General features: G+C 34.1%; 2 protein-coding genes across 4 annotated transcripts; one reads left to right on the top strand and one right to left on the bottom strand.

Annotated features, from left to right (window-relative positions):
* Window positions 1–1,009: 1,009 nt before the first annotated feature.
* On the top strand, window positions 1,010–6,537 carry LOC122016600 (4-hydroxybenzoate polyprenyltransferase, mitochondrial-like). 2 transcript variants are annotated; one of them, XM_042573955.1, is made up of 9 exons: window positions 1,017–1,738; window positions 2,454–2,589; window positions 2,827–2,948; window positions 4,270–4,339; window positions 4,428–4,577; window positions 4,689–4,824; window positions 4,908–5,004; window positions 5,280–5,352; window positions 6,329–6,537. In XM_042573955.1, exons 1-8 carry the CDS (start codon window positions 1,344–1,346, stop codon window positions 5,347–5,349), a joined length of 1,176 nt encoding a protein of 391 aa, XP_042429889.1. In that variant the 5' UTR covers window positions 1,017–1,343; the 3' UTR covers window positions 5,350–5,352; window positions 6,329–6,537. The 2 variants fall into 2 exon arrangements, 1 of the variants encoding a protein (XP_042429889.1); XR_006121141.1 differs by lacking the exon at window positions 6,329–6,537 and having other exon boundaries at window positions 1,010–1,738; window positions 4,903–5,004.
* Window positions 6,538–6,869: 332 nt separating this feature from the next.
* Window positions 6,870–15,314, bottom strand: LOC122015790 (putative B3 domain-containing protein Os04g0676650). Of its 2 annotated transcripts, none has more exons than XM_042572824.1 (9): window positions 14,846–15,314; window positions 11,365–11,550; window positions 10,148–10,263; window positions 9,934–10,050; window positions 9,083–9,172; window positions 8,816–8,916; window positions 7,758–7,804; window positions 7,603–7,679; window positions 6,870–7,197 (listed from the first exon to the last, which is right to left on the bottom strand). In XM_042572824.1, exons 1-9 carry the CDS (start codon window positions 14,958–14,960, stop codon window positions 7,063–7,065), a joined length of 984 nt encoding a protein of 327 aa, XP_042428758.1. In that variant the 5' UTR covers window positions 14,961–15,314; the 3' UTR covers window positions 6,870–7,062. The 2 variants fall into 2 exon arrangements, with proteins under 2 accessions (XP_042428758.1, XP_042428756.1); XM_042572822.1 differs by having other exon boundaries at window positions 9,083–9,175; window positions 14,846–15,312.
* Between the last annotated feature and the right edge of the window lie 369 nt (window positions 15,315–15,683).

Raw genomic sequence — 15,683 nt, forward strand, 5'->3', positions numbered from 1 at the left:
TCTTTCTTCTAATAATACTTTTATAGGATAAATTCGAAGTATAATTACATTCAAAAGTTGATCTTTAAATTCATCCTCTTTAAAATTCAAATCACGATATTTTTTCTTTTCATTATTATGGTAAGAAGTGACCGTGGCCACATCACGTAGCACTTGCTTCAATTAAATTAAGCAATAGGAGTTCACAAAATGGGGGTGTCTGCCCTACCTTTTTCCTTGCAAGCAACCTAATGCCTCTAGCAAAGACCCTTTTTTTTTTTTGTCCTTTCATTGCATTAAAATTGTTAGCTAAAAGAGAAGAGGAAAAAGATGGCTACACAGGCACCTGCCTCCCCATAAGCATGCGGTTGGACCCCCATGTTTCTTGTCAAAATTATTGAGTAGGGTTGGTCAAGCCATGAACTAGCTAGCTAGAACGAGTTACTAGTCGAACCAAGAGGGAGGGCACAGATAACAACTGTGTCTACTCATTTTTGTTGCCATAGCTAAGATCAACAAGAATTATTGTTATCATCTTAATAATCTCATATTATGATGAAGTGGGTCAGATGAACACTCTTAATAGCATTTTCAGCCAATTTGTTACAGTGACAGAATTATTCTAGACTAATATTTGATATATAAATTAATAAATTTTTATGTAAGAGTTGAGCTTGAGTTATATCTTGTTCGGTTCAGTCTTACTATTGAAGGCACTGTATGAGGCGTGTGCAAAGGAAGAAGCAGTGGACTATACCTTTTCCTTCTATTTAAACAGGCAAAAAGGGCAATCTTTCTCCACAATCCTTCTCCTTTTCCTCGTCTATCTTCTTCTCAATTCTTCTACATCATAAATAATTCTCTCGTTTGAGCTGTTTCAGTTCAATCCAATGGCAAAAGATTGTAAGCATGCTTTCCACAGGCTTTCTTGAACTGCGTGAGTTGATTCTTAATTGTTTTTTCACAATTAGTTTCTTCTCCAAATCAAGCTGTGGAAAGAATTAATTATCTTGTTGTTCATAGTTCAAGAAAATCCGTGGAAAACATGGTATGAATCTTTCTTATCGAGTTTTTGTTGCTGTTCTTTTTCCATTTTAATTTTTTTAATGGGAGGATGACATGATTAGTGGATAATTTTTTTATTTCCTACTTGTTATAAAATAAAATAAAATTGAAAAAAAAATATATTTGTCATCAAAGATGCGTCATCGTCCTAAAAGTAACCGAAAAAAAAAGAGAAAAATAATAAAGCAGCTGAATATTTAAATGTCTGCATTTTCTAAATGGGCCTTCTTTAGATTTTAATTTTTAAACTCTCGGCCCATTTTACTCGGAGTTGTGAGCGCAGGGGATCGATCGCCTCCATGGCGCTGTGGTTTGCTCGCGCAGCTCGAAAGCTTCGCCGCCTATCGCCGGCGGCTGCCAGGTCCATCTTCCCCTTCGCTTCCCCTCCGCCAATTCCTAGCTCTTCCTCCATCCTCTATATTTTTGGATCTCCCATCCCGCGTCTGAGTCGCCCTCCTTGGGCGGGATCGCCGCTTCTCGTTGGATTCCCCCATCATCTGTCCTTCGCCTCTCTGTCCGGTTCCTCCAACGAAACCGAAGGGGATGGAGTGGCGCGGCGTCCGGAAGATGGAGCTGTGGAAGCGCCTCCGTCGTGGCTCGACGCCTACTTGCCCCCGTCGGTGCGCCCGTATGCGCTACTAGCACGGCTGGATAAGCCAATAGGGGTATGGCTATTGGCTTGGCCTTGCACGTGGTACTGTTTATTTCTTTTTATTTTACATTTGCTTGTCAGATTTTCTTTGAAGAACAAAATTTACGTGTGTAATTATAAAACGAAGATCAAATGTATGAATTTTTAACTTGCAAATAATATGAGAATACTTGAGGGAACAATTAAGTTGAATGAATAAAAAAATCTCCACTACATGAATCCACTGTTCAAAACGGTAAAAAAAAAGGGTGCTTGATAGGGTCCCAACTACTTGGAGTCATTTACCTGGTCTTATCCTGCCATCTAGGATTCTAAGCCATAAATACAAAATAGGTATAAGATCACCGATACATAGGGAGTGTTGATGACATGACCAAAGATGCTAATTACGTTTTTCTTTTGTATATTTAGTCTGTTTTTAAGATTTTTTTTTTTTCTTATGTGCTTGTTTGTGTGTGCGCGCTCGTGTGTGTGTGTGTGTGTGTGCGCGCGCGCACGCTCGTGTGTGTTAGCACATGCACCTATTCATGTTTCTGATTTCCACTTTTTTCATTCTTCTTATGAGGCAATCAAATGGGCTGCAATTGGCCAAAGTCTAATATAAACTAATTTTGCACGCCTATCAAACCCATTTGGTAAAAGTATTGAAACATACTTTGATGAGAAACTTGGTTATCTCTTTGGCATATCCTCTAGATCAAGATTTTTTTTGTTGATCAATTCCTGCCATGTTGATACTCTCATAATCGTGCATCAGGTCAATTACCATGGCAGCAACACCAGGGCACCTTCCTGACATAAAAATGTTAACATTGTTTGGTTGTGGAGCTGTGCTTTTAAGGGGAGCTGGTTGTACTGTGAATGACCTTCTTGATCGTGACATTGATGTCAAGGTAATCTACTTCCCTTTTTCTTCTATTATATATGAACATATATATATTTCAAGTTGGTAGGGCTTATTTACTAATGCAGTTTATTTTTAAATTATAAAATTTAATGTTTTTAGTTCCAATTTTAAAGTTTGTTCATGGCGGTAAATAGTGTCACAGCATAAATAAAAAGTTTTTGATCACTTTATAAACATCTTAACAATGTGCGTTCATACTCACATGAGGTTCCTTCTGCTGCAGGTTGAGCGAACAAAATATAGGCCCATTGCATCTGGTATTTTGTCACCATTTCAAGGGCTTTGCTTTTTGGGTTTCCAACTTCTTTTAGGTTTAGGAATCCTTCTGCAACTCAATACTTATAGGTAAACATATCTTCAATAAACTTTATTAATGTTTTCCTCATTGAGATGCCAACACATTTTGCATGTGTCAAAGGTTTCTTGTTAGATCTTGTTTTATATTTTTTTTAAAAAAGAATTCAATTACTTCTGTCATTTACTTAAATTGAATCAGGATGTTTCTGTTAAAAGTACATTGAGATATTCCCTTAGAATAGACTAAAATTGGTCTCTTCTCACAAAGGTTTTATACTGGTCTTAATCTTGACACTCTAATTTCAGCTAACATTCAAAATCAACTGGTAAATGTGTGTCCAACTTGACAGCAGAACTTAATCATTTTTCCTATTTTTTATGTCATTACCTATGGACAATCAGAATGTTCTGAACCAGACTTAGAATTGCTATACTCTTAAGACTTAAGTACTTACTGGACTTCTTTCAAAGCCATCATAATTAAAGCATATTTGTTCCACAAATAAAAATAATGTGGAAATTTGAAGGAATTTGTGGTAGACTCAGTGCACTCTTTATATGACAATCAAGTAACTCAGCAAGAACTGTTTCATGAATAGGAAACCATGCAGCAGACCCTTGGTGAAGATACTTTTCGTCATGGATCAAGCATGCAATCTTTGATTATCCACAAACTAAGGGAAAATTTGTTTGGGTGAGATTTAATGTCATGGATAATGATGCAAAAATAACAAAAAGGATGTTCCTCATTGCTCACAGTTCTAGGGTGATGGTGTTTGTTGTTTTAAAGATCATTATCATGCATAAAATACTTGTAAGTCAGAATTTATGTTTTTTGAATACTTGACAATATGATTCAGATTTTTGTTGTCTATTTAGTTTATACTGAACTCACCTTCTTTTCAACTAATATGCATGTCCGTTTCATAGATGGTAGAAATCTAGAGCACAAGAGAGATTTGATGTTGCCACGTCTTACTAGGTCCCTGATATTGGCTGAACAATGGAGAATACATTCTCAACTCAAAACCTTATGTGTCCAAGAGTACTTAAACTTTAGCATGGGCTTTACTTGCTTGACCCATCTTTTGTAATCTGTCCTCAGACCCACCTTTTATAATCTGTTCTCTGGTCCTATTTAGTAAGATTTTAGTTGCTTTGATCTCGTCTCAATATCAGTGTTCACCCCTTGTAATATACTTTCAAATATAGTTCAATTCTGTTATACATAATAGTGAGTTTCTTTCCTAAAAACATAAGCATGTGTATTTACAGAAGTACTATTCTTCCAAGTACTTAACTTGTATTAACTTGTAGTTTTCGGAGAACTAAATATTTTTTTACTCATTTTAATTTTTTCTAAGTGCAGCCAAATACTTGGTGCATCGTCGTTATTTTTGGTTTCCTCCTATCCTCTTATGAAGCGATTGACATTTTGGGTATGTACTAAGAAAAACAGGTTAATGACTATGTTATCATTAGTTTTTTTAGCGTCCATTCTACTTGCCTTAGCTAATATTACTACAGCCTCAAGCATACTTAGGTTTAACCTTCAACTGGGGAGCTTTATTAGGGTGGGCTGCTGTTAAAGAAAGTTTGGATCCTGCAATTGTCCTGCCATTGTATGCTGCTGGTGTCTGTTGGACCCTTGTATATGACACGATATATGCACATCAGGTATATATTGTTAACATTGGCACTTCTTGTCAGTTTGAGTTTTTTACATTTGTTTTTATGCAATTGATTAACTTTTTAAAGTAGTATTGACTTAATACAAATTACTCTTAGGATAAGGAAGATGACAAAATGGTGGGTGTTAAATCAACAGCTTTGAGATTTGGAAGTTTGACAAAGAACTGGGTTACTGGCTTTGCAATTGCATGCATTGGCAATCTAGCTCTTAGTGGATACAATGCAGAGCTTGGTACACATTATCTATTTCTTACAATTATTTATCTATGATTTTTTCATACTCTAATGAATGTGTGCTTATGTTTCCTAGGGCAGCATGGCAATACTATACATTTCTTATAGCTGCTGCTGGGCACCTAGGATGGCAGATTTTTACTGTTGACTTGTCTAGTCGTGCAGATTGCAACAGAAAGTAAGGCTGATTTTCTTCTAGAAAATATTTACATTTTGGTTACATGACATTCATGAGAAAGGATAACAAGCTTTGCTTTCTGTGTGACTTCCACATCAAGAGAAAAAAATAATCTTAAAGATCTGATGAAATGTAGACACGTCAAAAAAATGGAAATTTAGCAAGGAAGTTCACGAGTTATTCAAGAGCAATTTTATTTCTGCCAAGCAATCATTGCATTGTGAAAGATAAATTGTTTTGCATTTCAACCATTGGACAACTTTTCTTGTTTGTAGATTTGTGTCAAACAAGTGGTTTGGAGCTATCATATTCAGCGGAATATTATTTGGTCGATTAGCTTCATGAGAGGTAATCTGTGTATTTTTTTTTCTTCATATTTTTTGGTTGGAAAGTGGTTTGGAGTTATCATACTTGGCTCAGACATGGAATTCCTTTTAATTGTATATACAAAATCTAATCTTCTACTTCAGTTGTATCTTATCTAGAAGCATTCGATTACGTGCATAATGGAATTTATTCAACCATCATAGAATAGGATATGTCATGTCAACTAGAATTAGAACACTCAAGCATGATTTATCGACACAAGGAAGACACAACAAAACAAGGAAAGATAGTCTACTTTAGTTTATGTAAAATCATGTCATGTACATAAGGCAATCTTCTTGTTAATGACAAGTTATAATTGAAATAGATTAAATTTGTATAAATAAAAAATGGAATTAGATTTGCAACAATCTGAAAAAATTTACTGCGCTATTCAATTTTGTTTAATGTTAATTCAATCTGCTTTATTTCTTTTTCTTCTCAGTAAACAATCCATATGCACTTAACTCTGTTATTGACATCTTCTGCAGTTGCAGTTGGGTTCTTTTCAGAGTATCTGAATCTGAACTTTTGTAAACAATCACACTGATTATTGGAAAAAGTTTTTTTTTAAAAAAAAAACAAGGCGGGATTGATTTCATGGTCATTTTATAAATTAAGAATTGCTAAACGATTTTATTTTTCTTACTAGTTACAATTGGATGCCTTGCGTTGATTAATTTATCATAACCAGCTACAAAACTTTGTTATGATTTTGTTGTTGTTGTTTAAGAAAAATGATTCATGTAGAAGATGAAGAAACTCATTTTATAGGTTTGGAAGATGACGAATATAAAGGTTGGGACAGAGGTTCATATTTCTTAATTTCTTTTTTTCCCCCTCCAAGAAAAGCATGCTTACGCCTTGTTATTGTTTTCCAAATATGACCCTGAAGCTTTTTATGATCTCACCTTGTCCGATTTAATTTTAATACCTTTGCGTTAAATTATATTTTCAGGGATGTTTAAGAACGTGGAAAAAGGGGGGAATGGCTTTAGGAAGGAAAATGAGCAGAAAAGAAATGGAAAGGCTCCTATAAATTGTACTGTTAAAAGTCTATACGTTTTAAATGTATTATTTTTGAAGTAGCACTTAAAAGGTTTTAAAAGATTATATTGTTGGAGTAAACGTAAAGTTTTATAAAATATCAAGTAGACTTGAGGTTTGTGTTTATGCAATAGGAATCAGATATTTGCAAAAATAGAGCTATGCTTTCTTTCTTTAGGCATTAATAAAATTTGTTTTGATTTATGTTTATATAAATGATTAAAGCTCAACAGCAAAAATTTTATTCTTTTGTTTAACTTCGCACAACATTATAGTATCACCAATATTTATACTTTTTCTCTTTTACGTGTCACATTTTCTACTCTAATCTAAAATCTATTAGCCATCGGTAAGCATATTCATACAATCTTCTCACCTTTTTAGAAACCAAATTTTGGGTTGAATTTTGCATCTATTTTAAATGATCACGTACTAATTTTACAAACGTGAACTGACGTCCGACCGAAATAAATATATATGAAATTTTATTGACACCGGGTTTTTTAAATTTCTCCATGCTAAGGAATAAACAAAGTTGTACAAAATAGTTAGCAAAATAACCCCTGGGCCCTGGCCAAACCATAAACGATCAGTTGAAAGAACTGCTTCGATCCCCAATGAATTATCTTTGTTCCACGTACCTCCCTATCGGTTCCTTGCTTCATTATTGTACATGGAACTGCTGCAGTGTTTTTCATCGATACTGAATTGATTTTTCCAGTTGCACTTCACCGTATCCAAAGGAGACTGCTCTGGATTTGCCTTCTTGCCCCTAACAATCTTGAGAATAAAAGAAAAACTGAAATGAGAAACTACAAAAGGCTGAAGTTAAAAATTTTTTTGAAGTAGTTCTAAATTTCTTATGAATAAAGTAAATACATAAATAACTTTATGGCAGAAGAATCACATGAATGAGAATTATTTCTGTTAAGATTTGATCAGGTTACTAGGACTTATGCCTAGGAAGGAAGCAGTTTGTGTTATTATAGTTAAGATGTGATTTAGCTGAAAGTGTTTCAAAATATTAGGCAAAGAGGAATGCGACCAATTTATGTTGCCAACGTTATTAATTTCCATTGAGATTTGTGGAAATTATTCAGATTTCATATTTTTGATTCACCAAATACAGTAAAGATCTAGTAATTTCCAACACCTGGAATGGACAAAAGGAGAGTTTCAACTTACAAAACTTCCAGAAGTTGAATTTCGATAAATAATTAAAGAATCTCCTGTTTGAAGACAATGTGCCCTTACAAAATCTCCTGAATATGGAAAAGCCATTATATAGAAAATTAAAAAGAAAGAAAAAGGAAACAGGATGCAGCATCCACTATTCTTACCTGTATTTTCCAAAATATACATCCTACTTCTGTTATTTGGCCAAAACCTAAAGATAACAAGGGAAAAAGATGAACACTCAGAATTTCAACAATTCAGGGAAATAGAAATTGAAGATGTTTCACCATGAATATACACTAACAACCTTAAATAAGTGATTATTTGTGCAGTGAGAAGTATCTAAAGGTTAAGTTCGTAGCTTACAATTTCACGCTCACGATGAGGTAAGCTTCAATTCAAAACATAAAAACCACAGAGCACTGTGAAACAGCTGATCTAGAGCAACTTGATAGACAAATTCATAATAAAGAAGCAATAAAGAAGCACTGTGTTTATTGCAACAAAATAGTTCATACAAGATTTGCTATCCAGGTACTAATTCATAAAGTAGTTTTAGATATTATAAATACTCCATTACTCACAGAGGAAAAAGATAAGATATTGATAAAGATCACTAATTGAATAAATAGAGTGGTTGAAATACAGAAGAATTTAAGGTGTCTTGTGAGATTGCAATGTTCCATTTAAACTAATAATATTATATCAGACTGGTGCTGGTGCAATCTGCAATACTTATAACATGGATAGATGAGGTAACTAGAAATATATATATATATATATTATTCAAGAGTGATTATGAATTAGTTGTAATTCAAATAGATGATATAATAATAATAAGTCGGTTAAATGATATGAAATCCAACAAAGACAAGCACATGCTACACTTAGACAAATTGAATCACAAAGTTATGAGTGATAGAGAGAACTAAGGAAAACTATAATTAGTGAAACTAAAGGTGATTATTAAATATAACCAGTGAGATATAGTTTACACAGATTCAGTAGAGCGTTATACATAAGCCAACTAAAACTAAAATTTTATTTTGTAGAGGGGTTATTTTGTAATCTTTTGGTGGATATTCTAACATAAGGCTGCCTTAGCTAAAAAAGCTCCAAAGAATTATTTGCTTTGAGAAATGATGTTTAATTTTGCACAAGGAAATGGTATATTGAAATATAATGGAGAACTGCCTTTTCAGTAAATGAACTAGAGACATACCTGTACTTAAATTTCCATGAACATTGAAGTGTCATATCTTCCATGTGCAGCACTATGCCATCTCTTTCAGATAGTGGAGGAAGACAAGCCTCAGCCTCCCTCTACATGTAAAGGATATATCATACTGATGGTTCTTTAAGAAGGATACTAATGTTTAATTAAATGTTAAAATGGATAATAATTGCTCAATACACCACGAGCACTTCTATGGTTATTTTAAAAATAAAAACTAAGTAACAATAGGGAAAAAGACAGAAAGGATCACACCTTTGGCAGTACTATTCTTCCAGTGTTTCCAACATCACTTTTTGTCAACTCTTTGCACAGAGCAACTTGCAAGTCTTTACATCCAAGTTCCTTCTATTATAAGAAATTTGATATTAGTGTTGCATTATATGAACTGTCTTTTGTTGAACAACTGCCACATAATCAATAAATTATAAAACTCAATATTGACATGTGGGTACAAGATAACCCTCACCAATATTAAATGTTGTGTCTGTCTGGTATTAGCTGTTGTGATTCATTTAACATATAATTTAGGTATCCATTTTTTGCTATGCCATAGAATAGTAGCACTTATTTGCAAAACTGAGAGCGTTTGGTTTGTTCGTTTTCTGTTTTGTGTTTTCATTTTCTTAGAAAATGCAGTTTTCTAGAAAATAGTATTTGGTTTGCACTTTCCACGTTCATTTTCTAGAAACAAAGAGTATTTTCTAAGAAAATGGAAAATGTGAAAAAAATCATTTTCCAAATATCTAGAAAATGCAGCTTTCTGGAAAATGAAAATGAAAATGGCTCAAACCAAATGCTCCCGTTGGGAAAACATATGTTACAAGGATGATTCACACTTGCCATTAGACTTTAGATGGCTCATGGTGAAATTTACAAGACTCTTCAAACACTATTGAATAAATCTGGTTACTCAAATGATGGAACAGAGTGATCCTCCAACCAAAAAAACTAAAAATAACCATCTTTGAAAAATAAATTATGCAATAAAGGCTAACAAACAAATAAATCAATAAAAATTAACAGAGAATTATAAATGGAAGGCGATAAAGCTAGAAACCAGTTTTCAGATAAATGAAAATATGCAGAAACATAAAAAAATATACTTTGTCAGTTATTTCTGACTCAAGTTGAAAGGTTAATTGATTCGGTATTTGCAATGTTGCCTGTTCATTGTTTTCCCATGCTGGAAGTGCACTACATCCTCTGTTGCTTATCAACTCCTGGCACAATAGCCTCTATTAAATATTCACAATAGAAACAATAATCTTTTACTAATTTTACTTAATCAACTTTGAACCCATGTAACAAGATGCTTACCTCTTTCTTCCCATCCACCACGCTGAAATCACTGCTTTTAACAAAGCTTGTAGATGCCATTGGAAAGGTATAATTTGAGATCATTTGTGGGAAAAACCTAGTATTTGGCTGGAACACTGTAAAAAATAGTAGTTCAAGTTAATGTAATGCCATCAGAACACATCTCATTTCAAGAATCTCATCGAACAAGTTCTTGACAATTTTGTATTCTCCAGTAGATTGCTATGACTACTTTGCACAGGCATTTCAAGCAGTTGATAATCCTGAGTAGCAAATGCTTCAGAAAGTTTGGACGATATAGCCAAGTATGTGGCGTCAATGTACCAACTAAAGCTAATGCATCAATGTCCTAACTAAATATATCCTTCCTATTATTAAGCTATGAATATTAAATTCGTTTCTAACAGCTTATGAATTTGGGTTAATCATGATAGCAACCCAATCAAACAAACTAGTTTATTTAAGTTCAGTTTCTTTTGCTAATTTTTGTTTGCTTTGGTTTGTTATGAATTAAACACAAATAGATTGAAAAGGTAAGCTTTATTTTATTTTATTTTTTTTGCAAATAGTACGAGGGTAAGTTACAGTTTCAGCCTGTCATTTTTACATATTTCAAGTTGCATATCTATTGTTAATACATTATCATTTTACCCAATTCATTATTCCAGCCACATGAGTTTTATGGTTGTATCAGTTTGCCCACATTTAATGCTTTCAACAAAATACTTCTGTTGCTTCCTTTATAAAATAGAAACTTACCATTGAAAACATAGTGGATATAGCAAGTAGATGATCTGCTAACAATGTTAAATGTCAAAGGGAAAAGAGCTAAAAATACAACAAACACAGACAAACATAAAATGTGTCTACCTAATTTACTTTTATTGTTTTCTCATTTAATTCAGAAAACAATAAATCATGATAACTGAAACAATACACATGTTCCTAAATTCAACCAAATAAAATTAATATATTGCTACCACGTTTAAAATCTTCTCATGTAGATTTACCGCTTGGTAGAAGTTTACTTCCTGAGAGATTAAACTCTTGAGGATGGCAAATTTATGAAATAGCTATATAGAGGTCTAAGTGACCTGATATTGCTTGCTATGCAAGCATGACCTCTAGCGGCATAGAAGTGCTACAGAAATATTGAGCCAAAATACCTCATTTGTTATATATAACTAAAATGAAAGATATAACTTTAATATTCAAACCTGGTCCGAGATAAGCATTGCCACTTAAAAGTTCAGAAAAGGAATTCACAGATTGTAGCATTTCCAAATCAGCAATGGAAGGATTATCCATAGCAGCACTTGTGAATTGTAGACTTGAAGCAACCTCATTACGTGTAGAGTGAGATTTGACCTCATCATTATTTGTGTTTGGTTGTCCTGCGTTGCCTTTTTAGAGGCACAAGACGGTAATAGAGTCAAGAGAAAGAATGCAAAAGAAAACCACATAAGATTAAAGACCATAACTATCAATATTTTATTAAAAAGGAAAGGAGAAACAATTTAAAGCAGATCAAGCAATTATGTTAAATGATCAATGACTTGTTACTAAAGGCAAAAGGTTTCATGTGATAGAAAAGAGTCATATTGGCATCCCATATTCTTAACGTTCTTCACATTCAAGCCAGACTAAGACTGGACATGATTGTGAAGCAAAGATAATGCAAGCACAAAAATAGAAACTAATATGCAGAAAAAATCCAACAACGAGTAATTTAATAAGAAAAAATTAGGGGAAAAAAAATAAAAATGTGCCTTTGATCCCATTATCACTTGACCCTTGATCTCAAATTGAAACTTCAATTAAGTCTTGAAGTTACATTTAGTTTATCATTTCAATTCAAATAATCACATTTAGGTTCCTCTTTCCAAACCTATTAAGCTGTGACATCCTATTCCTACAGCACATACTGCTCAGCCAACGCCACCAAGGATTTCAGATCTTAGGGGTGAGGGAAATTTGATCAAGTAACTTAAGCCAGTCATCAGGCTGATGACATTCTAATCTTTTGCTAAGATAATACAAGTTGAATTCAAAACCTTTGGAAAATTGTCCTTCAATTTGAACATAAAGTGAATAATTTACAGTAGAAGTATGATCAGCTCCATGGGACTTGATTCTGAAGAATACATGGCATTTCTGAATCTTTTAAATGTGCTCTGGAAGAGTTGCCCCACACCCATTTAGGCCTTTCTCACTTTTTTAAGAGGTCACTCAAGTGTGATTGGTCCCTTATCTCTAGGGCTGACAACAAGCTGGCAATTAAGAAAGTTAGATTCTTTTATTAAGAAGTCACTCTAGTCAACAGTGATATTTGTTATTCCATTATGTTACTAAGTCCTTACCATGATTATTAAAAGGATCAACCAAACTTATAAATCATTTTTGCAGGCGTGTATTCTACATTTGCAAAGTCAGCAAGTCATGTTCTAAATTGGAAGGCCTTGGGTGTTATTGATATCAAGAACCACAACCTTGCCCTCGACTCCAATTGGCTGTGAAAATAAAGCATGATACTATGGAGCAAATTTTCAGGAATTAGTTCCTTGCTGTGTTTCAATGGCTCAATGGTTTTCCATCATACCTAAACCACAGAAAGCATGGCTACTTCACAGGTCAATCTTCATGGATATTATAAGTTATTTCAGTTATTGAAACCCTACAGCACAGCAAAAAAAAAAAAAGCTTAAGATCAACAGAGAATTACTCCTTATGAGAGCTATTTCCTGATCTATATGCATTCAGCACCATTCTCTATTGGAGATCTTTACTTACCATGTTAGGTAATTATTTGGAATACATCTAACAGCTTTATGATAAAAATAATGAGTACAATTTGAGGGGGGATTTTGGAATATGAGACTTCCATGAATTAATGAAGGTGCATATAGCATCTCTTGGATGGATCATTCTAAAGGGTCTGCTACATTCCAAACAGCAAGGTAATTCATCACCAAATCTACTTAATTAATGAATCTCTTTATGCTTTGTGTATTTTAAGATCAAATGCAGATGCTAAGATCAGTGACTAAAATTCTTCTGGGGAGATCAAAGCATGCAGGAGAAAAAAATAAGATAGGTGGGAGGATCAGATTAGCTGGCTAATTCACATTTCTTTTTTCTGGAAGTGATAGCTTTGCACTTTTCCATTTCTTAATTTCTTCCATGTGTCCCTTACATGATAGTTGGACACCCTGTATAAACAGATAGAAGTATGCACAGCATTAAAGATGGTGTGCAACTTGTCTCATTACTTTTCAGAAACCAAAAGAATATTTCTTATCAACATAAGATATATAATTAAGGCTATCTGGACTAACCAAATACAAATTTAAGGGGTGATGCAAAGTTTCCAAAAATTCAAATGTGAAAGTGGTAATAAGGCCAAATTTCCTTGAAACAAATTACGGCAAAGAACACTATACGACCAGAGCCATTGAAACCATGTCACAAAATGTAGGGGCTAATGTTTTATTTACCGAATTGAAGAGACAAATTGATAGAACAATCAAACCTCAATCACCAACTTTAAAATTCCATTTATACAAAAGTATCATTATGGCACAATCTGAATCAAAACAAAATAACAAATATTGGGCTAACATGAAGTTTTCTAAATTCAAGAGTGAAAGTATTAAGCAAATCAAACTTCAGCTGCAAGACTGAAATTTCGCTAGATACAACATTAAGATTCAAAATGTCATACAATCATATCCTTTGAATTAATTGAAGACAATTTCTAAATTTACACGCTAGGGTGAAGCTTTTAGAAATTCAAGTACAAAATGGTAACAAGGTCAAACTTGAAACCAAAATGCAATGTGACTACCTGGCCAAGTGAAAGTACCAATAGCTTGTTATGCTCAACCACTAACTCCAACACTACTTTTGGAAATTCAAGTGGCAAAAAGGTAACAGGATCAAAATTGAAACCAAAATTTAATGTCACTATCTGCCAATTGAATGTACCATATCTATAACTTGTTATGTCCAACAACTAACTCTGACACTAAGGCCAAGTTTGAATTAGTTAATTCTATAAACTTCCTTCACTAGCTCACAACTACTCATGTGAGACTAAATTAGGATGTAGAACACACTCAAGAATAAGACCTCGCGTAATTCTTAGCCTAGAATTACTGCTAATTAACAGTGTTTAAGGCCTAATGGTGGCTCCATCATCACCCAGATAACCTGTTCCAAATACCATTATGTCACCTGTGATACCAAATGTCACAAATCATCCAAATAACATAATCTATCTATCTAATTGTTAAGCCTCACTAATGATTGAGAATAATTACACCGAAACTAAAACTAATTCCCTCATATAAGCCTATTAATTACTTTCATTAGCTCATAACTCTCCACGTGAGACTAAAGTAGGGTTTAACATACATTACTTAGACGCTGATATGAGGTTTGCTGGAATCCAAGAAGGAAAATGATAAAACGATCAGATTCGAGGGAAATTCAACTTATAAACTAAAATCCAACAATTTATTGGCTGGTTTTTCACCCCTTGTCTACTACTACAAAAATCTGCATTCAGAAACAGTGTTCTAATGCAAGTATATAGCACAAAATATTTTTAAATGAACAAAATAATATTAATTCCAGGAACAGACATTAAAAAAGGTGGTAGAGCTAGATTTTTTTTTTTTTAAAAAAAAAAATACTGACCTCTGTCACAATAAGAACCTGGAAACAAGAACTCGTCAAACCCAACTACCTTGTCACTGCTCCGACCACCATTATAGTACTCGGCTGATTCACGATACCTGCTACTCCCATCCATTACCAGATCACAAGAGCAACTTTAAACCCTCAATTATGTGCAAGGAATTAAAGACCATGCTCCAATCCAACGAGAATGAAGCCCCTGGGACAACAAGAAGTGGGGATCCTGGAGCAATTGACCTAAACTTGCAAATGGTGTGCTAAGAGAAGCGAGAAGTCGAGAAATGAAGACAGGAAGCGAGGATTTCGAGGTCTAGGAGGGAGGCGAAACGGCAACCCTTCGCGCCGTTCTTTTCCCGCGCCCCCGCCGCCATTAATGCCCACAATATTCCACGAGGTTAACCAGCTCGAAGAAAGGGCGAGAGATGAAGGAAGAAAACTTGGATCGGCTGTCACCTAATGGAGCTTCGCACAGATGTATCTCTCTCGGAAAGTAGACGCGTGTAATTTAAAAATGTTTTCTGGAGTGATGGGGACGCGTGTCACGTCACTGACCGTGCACTTTCGAGAATGGTAGTTCAGCGAGACGCTGCGTTTCAGAAACTACTCCTCAAGCTCTCTCTATGTGAGTTAGTGGAAGCGGTGAGGTGAATTAGGTGATGACGCTTTAAAAGTAATTATTTAATAAATGTGATATTTTTTTGTTTTCGGGAAACTCAAAACACGTTGAATTTCAATGAGTGCCATTATTTCCCAATAAATCTCTTCTTCGAAATAAATCGGTCAAAAAGTATAATTTTGACTTTTTTTGCAGGAACGGAGTAATTGTACACGACAATGA

This window comes from Zingiber officinale, chromosome 8B (genome assembly GCF_018446385.1).
Source record: "Zingiber officinale cultivar Zhangliang chromosome 8B, Zo_v1.1, whole genome shotgun sequence".
Lineage (NCBI taxonomy): Eukaryota > Viridiplantae > Streptophyta > Magnoliopsida > Zingiberales > Zingiberaceae > Zingiber > Zingiber officinale.